Source organism: Mesoplodon densirostris, chromosome 2 (genome assembly GCF_025265405.1).
Source record: "Mesoplodon densirostris isolate mMesDen1 chromosome 2, mMesDen1 primary haplotype, whole genome shotgun sequence".
Classification (NCBI taxonomy): Eukaryota; Metazoa; Chordata; class Mammalia; order Artiodactyla; family Ziphiidae; genus Mesoplodon; species Mesoplodon densirostris.
Window position 1 is genome coordinate 5,791,499 of NC_082662.1, and position 16,113 is coordinate 5,807,611.

At 38.8% G+C, this 16,113-nt stretch overlaps 1 protein-coding gene across 7 annotated transcripts in view; it reads left to right on the forward strand.

Moving 5' to 3' along the window:
• The window catches only part of PER3 (period circadian regulator 3), a 64,462-nt gene that overhangs the window by 24,132 nt on the left and 24,217 nt on the right, over nt 1-16,113 (forward strand). For 5 of the 7 annotated variants that reach the window (XM_060088906.1, XM_060088905.1, XM_060088910.1 and 2 more), the window contains exons 14-16: nt 8,870-9,002; nt 9,769-9,893; nt 10,139-10,324. In XM_060088906.1, the coding sequence (XP_059944889.1) occupies nt 8,870-9,002; nt 9,769-9,893; nt 10,139-10,324 (444 nt within the window). The remainder of the gene's footprint in view (nt 1-8,869; nt 9,003-9,768; nt 9,894-10,138; nt 10,325-16,113) is intronic. The other 2 variants (XM_060088908.1, XM_060088909.1) reach the window with 1 other exon arrangement.

Sequence of the window (16,113 nt, forward strand, 5' to 3'; positions counted from 1 at the left end):
GTACTATTGTTTTGAAGGCTATATATTTAAGCATCATCCATATTCAGTCATTCAACATTTTATAAAATTTAAGCTATACCTAACTCTGTGTACTTAGGCTACTATTTTAGAAACTGAAATTTTCTTACTACTTAGCTATGTGCTATATTTGACTAATACACATAGGATGCCACTTTGGGGGGAAGTTATGCCATTTGGAATAACTTTGGAGAACTACTGTTATTTGGGCGTCTTGTTTTTATTAACAGCTTAAGACCTACGAGTTTAAAGAGCTAGTAAAAAAATCTTTATTACTCTTTACTGAAGAGAAACAAGAAGGTGACTTAAAGATAGAAAACGTTGTAATTTGAATATTAGAAATTGAGTAGAGATATACACCAATGAAAAGGAAAATACCAAATGGTCATTGTATATATATTTTATTATATGCAGAGTGCTGGAGCACGCAAGAACATAAGGTTTTAAGTATGTATGTTTACCTTTCTTATAAAGGCAGGTTATGCTTTAGAATAGAATAAGAAGGGAAACTTTTGGGTTTCCCTGATGGTGCAGTGGTTAAGAGTCCGCCTACCGGTGCAGGGGACACGGGTTCAACCTCTGGTCCGGGAGGATCCCACATGCCACGGAGCAACTAAGCCCGTGAGATACAACTACTGGGCCTGCGCTCTAGAGTCCATGAGCCACAACTACTGAGCCTGCGTGCCGCAGCTACTGAAGCCCATGCACCTGGAGCTCACGTTCCGCAGCAAGAGAGGCCACCACAGTGAGAAGTCTGTGCACCGCAACAAAGAGTAGCCCCTGCTCGCTGCAACTAGAGAAAGCCCACGTGCAGCAATGAAGACCCAACGCAGCCAAAAATAAATAAATTAAATAAATAAATTTTTTAAAAAAAGAAGGGAAACTTTTAAACTTATTACGGAAGGGCAAGGAACAACAAAGAGATGTAAAGTCCCATCCTCAGCTATACAGACCGATGCCAGCTGCCAGAGAAGTAATTGGGGAAATTGGGGAAGACAGTGTTCTACTGCGAGGGTGATGCAAAGCCCAAGTGAAAGAAGGTGATTCATACGCTGAACTAACTCAGAGTGAGAGTGCTTTGGTTTCTGCTCAGGGAGAGCTGGAAAGAGCATCATTCCAAACTTATGAGGAAAAAAGCCAGATGGACAGCAAGTTCGTGTTCTTTCTTGAACCCATCAGAGTGCTGATATAGGGCAGCCAGCACGCCTGAAATCTGAGGAGAGGCACATACTTGCAAGGAGAAGTGAGGTAAGTGCTGAATCCTGTGACTGACTGATTCAAGTCACCTACAAGAGACAGACCTTCTCTGAGGCACAGTGCAGGGAAGACCAAAGCCTGGAAGTGGAGCAGATGTTGGAAAAAAGAGCTCTCAGGAAACCAGCCTCCACCTGAAGCACAGAGTGTCACTAGAGGGATCTGAAAGCTGTCATACAGTGAGTGAAACCATAGCAACAACAAACCTCAGACCTGGCCTAAAGCTTAATTAGATTAACCAGAACACAGACCTAGTGGAAGGAAAGGCATGCCCAGTCCCTACTGTCTTATACGTGTTCAGTTTTCAGCAAATTATGAAGCATATGGAAAGCAAGGAAAAAACCTCCTAAGAGACAAAGCAGTCATCTGAACAAGAACAAGAGTCGGGTAGGACACAGATGTTGGAAATAATTCTGAATAATAAATACATTAAAGGCTGTAATGGACAAAGTAGGTAACATGCAAAAACCGCCGAAGTAATCACAGCATTGAGATGGGACACGAAAGAAAGGATCAGATGGAAATGTTAGAAATGCTGGAGATGAATATATGCCTTTGGTGGGCACTCAACCAAGAAAAGAATCAGTAAACTTGAAGATAGATAAATAGAAATTACGCAGCTGAAACACAAAGAGAAAGGAACATACAAGATAGAGCCTTTTAAGAATGATCTAACATATGAGTAATTGGAATCCCGGGAAAAATACTTGAAATAATGGCTGATTTTCCAGATTCAAAGAACATCAAGTAGCATAAATACAAAATGAAAAGAAAAAGAAAAAACAATAAAAACACCACACACTTGGGCATATCATATTCAAACTGAAATAAAACCAAAGAGAATATCTTGATGGCAACCAAAGGAAAATGATAGATTACAGAAAAACAAAGATAAGAATAAGAATTACAGGAGGGCTTCCCTGGTGGCGCAGTGGTTGAGAATCTGCCTGCTAATGCAGGGGACACGGGTTCGAGCCCTGGTCTGGGAAGATCCCACATGCCGCGGAGCAACTGGGCCCGTGAGCCACAACTACTGAGCCTGCGCATCTGGAGCCTGTGCTCTGCAACGAGAGGCCGCGATAGTGAGAGGCCCGCGCACCGCGATGAAGAGTGGCCCCCATCCTTGCCACAACTAGAGAAAGCCCTCGCACAGAAATGAAGACCCCACACAGCAAAAATAAATAAATTAATTAATAAACTCCTACCCCCAACATTTAAAAAAAAAAAGAATTACAGGAGACATTTCTTCAGAGGCTGTGAATGTTAGGACACAGTAGAGTACCATCTTCAAAGGAAAGAAACCGTCAGCGTAGAATGGTACAGGCAGTGGGAAGTATCTTTCAGAAATGAAGGAGATACAAAGATTTTTCTCAAACAAAAACTATGGGAATGTATTGCCAGCAGATCTGTTCTATAAGAATCCTAAAGGAATTTGTAAAGGTAGAAGGAACATGATGTCAGACATAACACTTGGATCTACACAAAGAAATGAAAAACACTGGAAGTGAAATAAATGAAGATAAAATAAATTTTATTTTTTACTTATTTTTAATTACTGTAAAACATAACTAACTAAAGCACCAATAGTATTCTGCATGTATAACATATGTAAAAATACTGCAAAGGATGGGAGTGAGGTATTAGGAATATACTGTGTAAATTCTTTCCATGTTATAGTATTTGGAGTATACTATTTGGAGAGAAACTGAGTCCTTAAAGATGTATATTGTAAACTTTAAGACAATTATTAGTAAAAGTTTTTAAAGAGGTATAAATGATGTCAGTAGAGGTGTTAAAATGTAATTTAAAACACTTAACCCATGGGCTTCCCTGGTGGCGCAGTGGTTGAGAATCTGCCTGCTAATGCAAGGGACATGGTCTGGGAGGATCCCACATGCCACGGAGCAACTGGGCCCATGAGCCACAACTACTGAGCCTGCGCGTCTGGAGCCTGTGCTCCACAGCAAGAGAGGCCGCAATAGTGAGAGGCCTGTGCACCGCGATGAAGAGTGGCCCCCGCTTGCCACAACTAGAGAAAGCCCGCGCACAGAAACGAAGACCCAACACAGCAAAAATAAATTAATTAATTAATAAACTCCTACCCCCAACATCTTCTTTAAAAAAAAACAAAACAAAAAAACACTTAACCCAAAATGAGGTAGAAAAGGAGGAAAAAAGAAACAAAAAACCCAGATGGAACAAATGGAAAACAGCTAGCAAGAGGTACATTTTAATCCAGCTACATCAATCACATTAAATGTGAATGATCTCAATATACCAGTGAAAAGACTTAGAAATTGTGAAATTGGATGAAAAAACAAGATGCAGCTACCTATTATCTACAAAACCCCATTTTGAAAATTAAAAACATAGGTTAAAAGTAAAAGGTTAGAAAAGATATACCATGCTAACAGGAATCAAAAGAAAACTGGAAAGCTATATTAAGGTCAGACACAGTAGACTTTAGAACAAGGGCTTCAGAGAGATATTGCATAAAGACAAGGGGGGTGATTCTCTGAGAATATAAAACAATCCTGTTTATGCACCTAACATCAGAGCTTCAAAATACACGAAGCAAAAACTGATTAAAAACTTCAAGGAGAAATAAACAAATCCACAGTGATAGTCGGGGACTGCAGCAAATCAAAACCACGATGAGATATCAGCTCACACCTGTCAGAATGGCTGTCGTCAAAAGGACAAGAAATAGCAAGTGTTGGTGAGGACGAGGAGGAAAGGGAACCCGTTTACACTGTTGGTGGGAATGTAAAGTGGTGCAGCCTCTGTGGAAAAAAGTATGGAGCTTCCTCAAAAAATTAAAAATAGAACTACCCTATGATCCAGCAGTCCCATTTATGAGTATTTATCTGAAGAAAACGAAGACACTAATTTGAAAAGATATGTGCGCCAGTATGTTCACTGCGGACTTATTTACAATAACCAAGATATGGAAACAACCTAAGTGTGCATCCGTGGATGATTGGATAAAGAAACTGGTATAGAGAGAGAACGGAATCCTATTTGGCTACAAAAAAAGAATGACATCTTCCTTGTGACAACATGGATGGACCTCAGGAGTATTATGCTACATGAAATAAGTCAGAGAAGGGCAAATAGCATGTGCTTTCACTTGTATGTGGAGTCCAAAAATACAAACCAAAGCTCACAGATACAGAGAATAAATTGGTGATTGCCAGAGGGGCAGGGGGTTGGGAGGTGGGCAAAATGGGTGAAGGGGATCAGAAGGTACAAATTTCCATCTATAAAACAAACAAATCATAGGGATGTAACGTGCAGCTTGGTGACCATAGTCAGTGATACTGTACTGCAGATTTGAAAGAAAAAAATTCTATAACTTTATATGGTGACAGATGGTAACTAGATTATTGTGATCATTTTGCAGTGTATACAAATGTTGACGCATTATGTTGTACACTTGAGGCTGATAGAATGTTGCCTGTCAATTATACTTCAATTTTTTAAATATAAATTTCTAGAAGAAAACATAGGAGAAAATCTTTGTAATCTTGGGTTTGGAAAGAGGTTTTAGATATGACATCAAAAGCATGATCCATAAAAGAAAGAAATTGATAAATTAGACTTTATTGAAATTAAAACTGTTTCTTTGAAAGATGTTGGTAAGACATTGGTAAGACAATGAAAAGACAAAATATTTGCAAATTATATATAAAGAGCTGTATCCAGGATACATAAAGAACTCTCAAAATTTAACAATAAGAAGTTAAACATCCCAATTTTAAAATGGTCAAGAGATCTAAACACTTTTTTTTTCTTTTTTTTTTTGCGGTACACGGGCCTCCCACTGCTGTGGCCTCTCCCCTTGCAGAGCACAGGCTCCGGACGCGCAGGCTCAGCAGCCATGGCTCACGGGCCCAGCCGCTCCACAGCATGTGGGATCTTCCTGGACCGGGGCATGAACCCACGCCCCCTGCATTGGCAGGCAGACTCTCAACCACTGTGCCACCAGGGAAGCCCCAGATCTAAACACTTTTCCAGTGAAGATGTATAGATGGCAAATAGCATATGAAACAACACTCAATCTCATTGGTCATTAGCAAGTTAAAAACACATCACACACCCGTTAAAATGGCTAAAATTAAAAGAATGAAAACTGACAATACTAAGTTCTGGCAAGAATGCAGAGTAACTGGAGCTCTCACATGTTGCTGAGGGTAATGTAAAATTGTGCAGCCACTTTGGAAAATGCGGCAATTTATTATAAAGTTAAATATCTTATAAGCTTACCATATTACTCAGCAATTCCATTCTTAGTTATTTACCCAAGTGAAATAAAGAAGCAAGTTCACACAAAATCCTGTCTGAAAATGTTTATTACACTTTATTCACACTCACCAAAAATTGGAAACAGCTTCCATGTCATTCAGCAGATGAGTAGATAAACTGTGATACATCCACCCAATGGAATACTACTCAACAATAAAGAAAAATGAACTTGGGCTTCCCTGGTGGCACAGTGGTTGAGAGTCCGCCTGCCGATGCAGGGGACACAGGTTCGTGCCCCGGTCCGGGAAGATCCCACATGCCGTGGAGCGGCTGGGCCCGTGAGCCATGGCCGCTGAGCCTGGGTGTCTGGAGCCTGTGCTCCGCAACGGGAGAGGCCACAACAGTGAGAGGCCCGCGTACCACAAAAAAAAAAAAAAAAGAAAGAAAAGAAACAAAAAGAAAAATGAACTTGATTCATGCAACAATGCAGATGGATCTTAAATGCATTTTGCTAAGTTAAAGAAGCCACAGCTAAAAGGTTGCATGTTGTGTGGTTCTGTTCTGGGGAAGGCATTACTTCTGGAATACACTAGGTCCAGAAAACAGATCAGTACTTGCTAAGGTTGCGGGATGTGTTGACTGCAAAGAGGCAGCTGGAGGGAAATGTTTGAGTGAGAGAAATGTTCTGTTTGTTACTCTGGTGGTGGAATCACAACTGGCTGTGCATTTGTTAAAACTCATAGATCTGTTGTACCTCACCCCACCCCAGAATGTAGAGGGAACCCAAGATGAGGTATAGGCTGTGACAAGTGACCCTAACCAAGGTACAAACTAATGGCATAAACGTCCTGAAGGAGGTGGGGAAGAAAGTTGCTGAGTAGCTTTGGAAATCGGTGTCTTCACTGGACACCCCAGCACTAAATCCAAAACATAAATGTACACAAACACAGTATTCAGGAAACTGATTTCTCACCATAGTGCAAGCTAGCAATTCTGAAGCTACTTTACATACAGAGTAGAATTGAGCAAGTAGGCAACCACATTGCAGATAATGAGATTCCTCGCTGCTGGAGAGGGACATAGCAAGTGAGCAGAGGGAATGCTAGCGTGAACTCGGTGCTGGATTGGAGTTAAAGGTATCAGCATGAACTCGTGCCTTTTTGCTTAATGGATGGATGGACGGATGGACAGACAAGGGTTGATATACATACAGATATATATTTGTTTTGTCCATTGAGGGGACCTACAAGGAGGGACACATTTAGCAGTGAGCACACCCAGCACCCAAGTCTTGGTTCCTCTGTGTTTTTCCCGTAAAAGAAACCAGAGAAGTAAGGAAGTGCTCAAGAAAAAAGGGAGAAAATGGCATGTCCGAGGGACACACGAGACAACTTGAAAGAGCACCTAATGATCAAAACTGAAACAATTAGAGCAACAAAATAAATAATGATAGTATTGGATTATAACACAGCAAATGAGTATCCAGGAGTCCCTACTGGATATGATAAATGATTGGATGAATAAATAAAAGGGAAAGGGGAGAAGGGAAACTCTTCCTAATAGAAAAAGCTTGATTAATAAATGTAGGAGTAAAAAAATAGGAAATTGCGATTAGAATGCCATAGTAGTCATTATGCTGTACGCCTTAAACTTACTACTGTATGTCAATTATATTTCAGTAAGACTTAGAGAATAAAGAAAGAATTCCACAGTAGTAACTGTTGCAGGGCATATCCTCCAGTGAGTGCTAAAATTAGATGAAAGTTTTTTTAAAATTGTGGTTTTAGGTGTGTAATTTACTGTTTTTAAATGTGCAGTCTGGTGGCATTAAGTATATTCACAGTGTTGTGCAAACAATAGGTGAAAGTATAAAAGAAACAGGATATTTGCATGGCTTCAGAGTATTCCTCCAGAATATATATTGCTTACATCTTTTATTACGTTGTAAAATAGTAACTTTACATAAGAGAAACCTGGCAGGCATCACCTTAACCAATGATCAAGGTTAATGTGTCAATAATAAAACATATCACCATCATGCACTGCACTTCTGTGGCAATTTTCCCCAAGATGCATGACCTCAACCTAATCATAAGAAAACACCAGAGAAATGCAAATGGAGGGGCATTTCTAAAAAATTCCTGCCCCGTGCTCTTCAAAAGTGTCAGGATCATGAAGGACAAGGAAAGACTAAGGAGGCATTTGACAACTAAATTCACTTGTGACATCCTGGTTGGACTTCTGGACCAGAAAAGTGACACTTAGTGGGAAAACAGGTGAAATCCAAATTTCCTAGTATCATTCATTTTCCTATGGTTATGTGAGGTGTGACATTAGTGGAAGCTGGGTGAATGGTATATGGGAACCCTCTACCATTTTTGTAACCCTCTGAGACCTTCAAGTTGAAAATTATTAAAAAATAAGGTAAAATTAATGAGTGAAAGTGAAGCATTTTTCCATAATTCCCTCTGAAAATAGAGAAGCCTCTTCCAAGCAGCTAAACTAACCTTTATTAATAGCATCAACAGTAGCTAATATTTCTCAGTCTCTCAACAGCATTTGCATAATTCTTTGCTGTTCTTCCTTGAAATAATTTCCCCTCTTCGTTTCCATGTCACCAGACCTTGCAGGATCTGTCTCTTCCTGGATAACTCTCCTTTACTGGCTTATTCGCTACTGAAAGTTCAAGTTCTTCAGCACTCCAGCCTGAGGTCTTTTTTCCTCTCTCTATACCTCTGCTATCTGATACGGTAGCCACTAACCACATTTTGCAATTTAAATTCAAATTAATTACAAATAAATAAAATGTGAAATTTAGTTCCTCAGTTGCTGTAGCCACACTTCAAATGCTAGTCTCTGGATCTGGTGTTAGTGGCTACCAGGTTGGACAGCACAGATAAAGGACGATTCTGTCATTGTAGAACGTTCTGTTGGACACCAGTTCAACACGGGCAGTGCCGTGTACTCTCCATTGCAGCACATCAGCAATGCACTGTGTCTGTCATTCCCCTTAGTGATGCCGGGATCAATCAGTTGTACAGGTAGTAACATTGTGAAGGTCCCCGTCAACCTTTCACCTTCAGTTTTATTCCTTGGTAATCTTTGCCTGAAGCAGTTGTTTTACTCCTCTTTTTAAAAGATATATATGAAATTTTTCATGTAATTGTTCTAGGTGATATCTTTCTATATCAGTGCATTTAGATCTGAGCTCACTTTTAATAACTACGTAATATTGACTGTATATGTCCTAAAATATCATGTATATCCCAAAGTACTATTTAATTTTGCTAAATAAGTACATATTCTCAAACATGTGATATTTTAAATTGTGCATCCTTTCATTCTCTTTCAGATGAGCAGAAGGCCTTTTCTTCCTTCCAGACATTAAAAAATAATAGCATGTACACCGAGTCTTGCGAGGATTTGAGAAGGGATCAGCGTAGCCCATCCTATCAGCAAATAAGCTGTATTGATAGCGTTATCAGGTATGAGACGCAAGGTTTGATAACATGTTAGTTTTTCCAGAAGCATATGTTGTCACTGTGGGGCCTTTATATCATTTTTGTGTGTGTGTGTGTGTGGTATGCGGGCCTCTCATTGCTGCGGCCTCTCCCGCCGTGGAGCACAGGCTCCGGACGCGCAGGCTCAGCGTCCATGGCTCACGGGCCCAGATACTCCGTGGCATGTGGGATCTTCCCGGACCAGGGCATGAGCCCGTGTCCCCTGCATTGGCAGGTGGACTCCCAACCACTGCGCCACCAGGGAAGCCCTATATCATTTTTTTAACAGCTGTTTATTTTTCACTATAAATCAGTGGATATCTACTACTTACAACTCATGAACATTTTGGGGGATGCAAAAAATTAGAAGCTACATCCCTTCTTTGAATATAGTTGAGAAGACAAGACCTACGCTCATAAAAATTAAGATTTGACGATCAATTCAAGACCATAGTCAGGGAAATGTAACAACCCTGTGATGTAGGCCAGGATGGTCAGGGAAGCCTTCACCCAGGAAGAAAGTGAGGGACTTCCCTGGTGGTCCAGTGGTTAAGACTCTGCGCTCCCACTGCAGGGGCACAGGGTTCCATCCCTGTTCGGGAAACTAACATCCCACATGGTGCGCAGCGTGGCCAAAAAAAAAAAAGAATGTGAAATACCCCAAACAGAGGTGGCGTGAGAAAAGCAGAAAGGTGGAAGATGGCAAAGTTGGGGTCAGGTAGGTATACACAACCGAATTACCTTGTTGCAGGTACCTGAAGAGCTACAACATTCCAGCTTTGAAGAGAAAGTGTAACTCCTGTACAAATACGACTTCCTCATCCTCGGAAGAAGACGGACAAAGCCACAGAGCAGATGATGTCCAAGCACTGCAAGGTGACAGGAATGCCTTTCATAGTTAGATCAAGAGAGTTATTACAAAGCCACCCCTCTGTTTTCTCTCTAATCTTTTGACTTTAATTATTTCATTGTAATCACAAAGAATCCTTTGTATAATCACAAAGAATCCGCATTGCCTCTTTATGGCCAGTAGGTTTTAACTTGTCAGTTATAAGTGTGTGTAAACTGTTTGGGTCTTTAATAATGAATTTCTGGTTGGGAATTTTTCTTTTCACTGTCAGTTGCTCTTACATCACCAGCTGTTTCTCAGATCCCAGCCGTACCTACATCAGAAATGCCAGCTAGTGGATGGTCCACAGATGCTGAAGGAGGAGCTCCACAGACCCTGACCGAGGCGGCTCTGAGCCTGGACGTGAGGCAGTGCAGCTACAGCAGCACCGTTGTTCACATGCCACCACCGGAGTCAGGTACCACGGTACCTTCTATTTTAAAATACACTCAACGTTAAATACACCGTCGTGAGAAAACAAGTCATTAATGCCATTTACTTAGCAATGACATCTAAATTATAAATACTTTTTTCTTTAATTCAGTTACAGTATTTTTGGAAATATCATCACGTTTATGTTGGTTACGTATTTTGGACTGTATTTCTTAGTTATGTCCTTTGCCAATCAACTCTTGACACACATAAGGCACCTAGAATAGTACCTGATACATAATAATAAGCCCTCAATTATTGATGGGACTGCCTTGGGTCACTTTGTTGCTGACCTTGAAAGAAAATGTCCGATTCAAACTTGGACTGTAGTTGTGACTAGATGGGTCATATATACGTTCAGATTTTGTTTGGTAAACAATGAGGACAGTATGTTTGAAATGCTCTTTCTTTAACATAATGATTTGGTGAACTGTTCTGATGTCTTCTTTTTATTCCGTTTTACTGTCTCCTGTCCTTTTTCACTTTTGCATTATTCATAAGGATTTGGTGGATGAGGAAATGGTGACAAACGTGTTCAATCAGGTTTTCGGATTATGTCTAACACCTTTGCTAGTCTTCAGGGGTATATAAGTTACCATATGCTGAGCGGTGACTGTGTACCATTCCCTGCCCCTAGTTCTTCATATAAGTTAATTCATTTAATCCTCACAACCACCCTTTGAGGTGGAGAACGTTATGTTACTAGGTGGATTGTGGATTGGTGGGAAAAGGCCAGGTCGACAGCTGTTGTGAGATTAGATTATTTCTGTTTGTTTTTTTATTATATTATTGATATTATATTATACTATTAGATGATTTCTGTATATCTTATTCTGTTATTTCTATTATTTCTAATTAGCCACAGATAGAGTTTTTTTGGAGTTAAGCTAGTCCATCAGGAGAGGAGCAGATGCGTGTTTTTTAGTGTACCTGTTCTTAAATACTTTGGATTCTTATGCGGGTGTGTAGATGTCAGTGACACAGTCCATGCAAGGTAGGACCTCACCCAACATGGAAAGCTCTTTTTTTGACTGTGCCACTATACTTTGTATACTCTGGTTTTATATTACTGTTTTGAAAGAATCTATACTACAGTCAACATGCTTTCATTTAAAGAATAAGGGATATTTACTGATAATCGTTTCTCCTGACCTTAAACCAGTCTCAGCATCTACAGGTGCTCATCTTTATTCTAAGGAGAGAAAGCAGAATCAGAGCCCAGATGTTCTTGAACTGCATCTGTCTTTTGCTTTCTGGAAAGCCCGTACTCCTGGAGTTTATACCTTATGCTAATAATGAGTTGGGTCTGAGGACCATGACCCCACATGCATTTCCCTGCAAGTTATTACTTCTGTTTTATATATGGAACAATTAAGGCACGAACAGGTTAAGTAACAGCATGCCCAAAGTCACACAGCAAACGAGTGGCAGAGTCGTGAATCAAACACTGACAATTAGTCTCCAGAAACCATTGCCATTACAGATATTTTTAAATCTATAGCAGGGTTGATGGAGTATGAGATATAAAAATTAGCTAAAAAGCCAAGAGATAAACTAAAATGTAATTTTTAAAAACAAATAATCCAAAAGAAGGACAGGAAAGGACGATTAGGGCAACAACAACAACAATAAAACCAGGGAACCTATCAAACCAGTAAAATAATAGCTCTAAATGCAACTAAGTCTGTAATGACATAAAATGGCAGAAGTTGTCAGAACAGATAAAAATAAATCAAGACCCAAGTATGTGCTGTCTGCAGAGTACAGTTTAAATACAAATTCACAAATGGGTTGAGAACAATTGGATGGGGAAGATGCACAAGCCAAACAACACACCTAAAAAGGCTGAGTGCCTGTATTAATAATAGACTTCAGGAGGGAGTCTCACCAGAGACATTTCATTGTGACAAAGCAGCCAGTTCATCAGGAAGACATAACAAACATGGAAGTGTTTTCACTCATAACAGACCTTTAAAGATATGAAACAAAAATTTAATGAGAGAAAGTCTTTCCATAATCATAGTTGAAGAACTTAACACCCATTTTCTGCAAATGATAAAATATCTTAACGAAATAGATGATCTGAACAGTGCGGTCAGCCACTTGACCTAATTGATATCTAGAGAACACACAATAACTGCGTTATATATATTCTTTGCAAGTGCACATGATATGTTCACTGAGATATACAATAGGTTGGGATGTAATACAAGTCTCAAATTTGAAATAATTGATGTTTTACAAACTACACTCTTCGGCTAGAGTTAATTCAATTAGAAATCAGTAAAAGTGAGATATTTATAAAGAGATTACTAACTTGAAATGCTAATGTTAGAGAAGAAAAGTCTCAAATCAGGGATCTAAAGTTCCACTTTAAGAAGCTAGCCAAAAAGAAAACAAACCAAAAACAAAAACAAAATAAACCCAGGTAGAAGGAGGGAAGTAATAGAGATAGAAGCAGAAATCAACAAAGTAAAAAACAGACAGTACAGAAAATTAAAGCTCAAAGCTGCTTCTCTGAAGATGAACAAAAATTGATAAACCCTTTATGCCAGTACCACACAGTTTTGATTCCTATAGTTTTATAGTAAGTCTTGAAATCAGGTAGTGTAAATCCTCCAACTTTGTTCATTTTCAAGATTGCTTTGAATATTCTAATTCAAAAAGTCATGCAGCTGGGCTTCCCTCATGGCGCAGCAGTTAAGAATCCGCCTGCCAATGCAGGGGACACGGGTTCGATCCCTGGTCCAGGAAGATCCCACATACCGTGGGGCAGCTAAGCCCGAGCACCACAACTACTGAGCCTGTGCTCTAGAGCCCACAAGCCACAGCTACTGAAGCCTGCGTGCCTAGAGTCTGTGCTCCGCAACAAGAGAAGCCACAACGAGAAGCCCGCACACCGAAACGAAGAGTAGCCTCCACTCACTGCAACTAGAGAAAGCCCACGCGCAGCAACGAAGACCCAACGCAGCCAAAAATAAATAAATTAAGTAAATAAATTTTTTTAAAAAATTTTTAAAAAAGCCCTGCAGGGATTTGAATTGATATATTGAATCTGTATATCAACTTGGGGAGAATTGGTATCTCAAAAATATAGAGTCCTCTAATCCATGAACCTGGTATATCTATTCATTTATTTAGGTATTCTTAAATTCCTCACAGTAATATCTTACAGTTTTCAGTGTACAGGTCTTGCATATCTTTTGAGTTTTAACCTCAAGTATTTCATATTATAAATAGGATTATTTTTAATGTCAGTTTCCAATTATTTGTTGCTAGTATATAGAAATATAATTGATTTTTGTATATTAATCTTTTATTCTATGGGCTTGCTAAACTCACTTATTAGTTCTAGAAACTTTTTGTCGATTACATAGGATTTTCTACATGTATGATCATGTCTATGAAAGTCAGTTTTACTTCATTTCCAATCTTCTTTTTAATCTTTTTTTTGTTTGTTCTTTGCCTTCTTGAACTGGCTAGAACCTCTAATAAATACTGAATAAAAGTTGAAAGAGCAACTATTCTTATGTTTTTCCTGATCTTGGAGAAAAAACGTGAATTATGTTAGTCCTAGGTTTTTCATAAATGTACTTTATCAAATTGAGGACGTTCCTTTCTATTCCTAATAGCCTCAGAATTTTTTTTTTATCAGAAATGGATGTTGGATTTTGTCAAATCTCTCCATCTGTTGAGATGATCATAAGATTTTTCTTTTTTAGTTTCTTTTTCAGTTTGTTAATATGATGAATTAACTATTTTTATTTCATTCAGTTTATTTAAACTGAAAAAAAAAACCAGTTCACCCATTTCACGCACACACACCCCCCCACCTCTGGCAACCACCAATCTGTTCTCCGAATCTGTGAGCTTGACTTTTTTTAATAATTTATTTTTAGATTCCGTATATAAGAGAGATCATATGGTATTTGTCTTTCGCTGTCTGACTTATTTTACTTAGCATAATGCCATCAAGGTCCATCCATGTTGTTTACATGGCAAGATTTCATCCTTTTTTATAGCTGGATAATATTCCTGTATGTATGTGTGCGTGTGTGCGTAGAACAGAGTTTCTCTGTACATCCATTGATGGATATTTAGGTTGTTTCCATGTGTTGGCTGTTGTAAATAGTGCTCTAGTGAACGTGGAGGTGCGTTTATCTTTTCAAATTAGTGTTTTTGTTTTCTTCAGATAAATACCCAGTAGTGAAATTGCTGGTTCATATGATAGTTCTAGTTTTAATTTTTTGAGGAACCTCCGTACGGTTTTACAAAGTGGCTGCACCAGTTCACATTCCCACCAACAGTGCACAAGTGTCCCCTTTTCTCCACATCCTTACCAACACATTATTATTATTATTTTGGTTTTTGACCAATCTTCTTTTATCTTATTTTTTTTTATTTTTAAATTTTATATTGGAGTATAGTTGATTTACAATGTTGTGTTAGTTTCAGGTGTACTACAGCAAAGTGATTTCATTGTACATATGCATATATCTATTCTTTTTCAGATTCTTTTTCCATCTAAGTTATTACAGAGTATTGAGTAGAGTTCCCTGTGCCATACATAGGTCCTTGTTGATTATCTGTTTTATATATAGTAGTTTGTATATGTTAATCCCAACCTCCTAATTTATCCCTCCTCCTCCCCAACCTTTCCCGTTTGGTAACCATAAGCTTGTGTTCTAAATCTGTGAGTCTGTTTCTGTTTTGTAAATAAGTTCATTTAATCATTTTTTTAGAGTCCACATGTAAGTGACATCATAAGATATTTGTCTTTCTCTGTCTTACTTCAGTCAGTATGATCATCTCTGGGTCCATCCATGTTGCTGCAAATGGCATTATTTCATTCTTTTTTATGACTGTGTAATATTCCATTGTGTATATATACCACATCTTCTTTATCCTTTCCTCTGTCGATGGAAATTTAGGTTGCTTCCATGTCTTGGCTATTGTGAATACTGCTGCTGTGAACACTGCTGTGCATGTATCTTTTTGCAGTTTTTGTCTTTTCTGGGTATATGCCCAGGAGTGGGGTTGCAGGATCATATGGCAACTCTAGTTTTTAAAGAACCTCCATACTGTTCTCCATAGTGGCTGTATCAATTTTACATTTCCACCAACAGTGTAGGAGGGTTCCCTTTTCTCCACACCTTCTCTAGCATTTATTATTTGTAGACCTTTTGATGATGGCCATTCTCACCAGTGTGAGGTGACACCTCATTGTAGTTCTGATTTTCATTTCTCTAATAATCAGTGACGTTGAGCATCGTTTCATGTGCTTTTTGGCCATATGTATGTCTTTTTTGGAGAAATGTCTTTTTAGGTTTTCTGCCCATTTTTAAATCAGATTGCTTATTTTTTTGGCTGTTGAATTGTATGAGTTCTTTATATATTTTGGATATTAGCCATTTACCAGGTATATGATTTGCACATTTGCACATCCCATTCATTTGGTTGCCTTTTCATTTTGTTGATTGTTTCCTTTGCTGTGCAAAAGTTTTGTTCTTCTTTCTCAAGATTGCTTTGGCTGTTCAGGGTCTTTGATGTTTCCATACAAATTTTTCGACTGTTTTTTCTATTTCTCTGAAAAATGCTATTGGAATTTTGATAGAGATTGCCTTGAATTTGTATATTGCTTTGGGTAATATGGACATTTTAACAATATTAATTCTTCCAATCCATGTGCACGAAATATCCTTCCATATATTTGTGCCTTCTTCAATTTTAAATGTTAAAATATCTTTGCATTCCTGGGTTAAACCCCACTTGGTC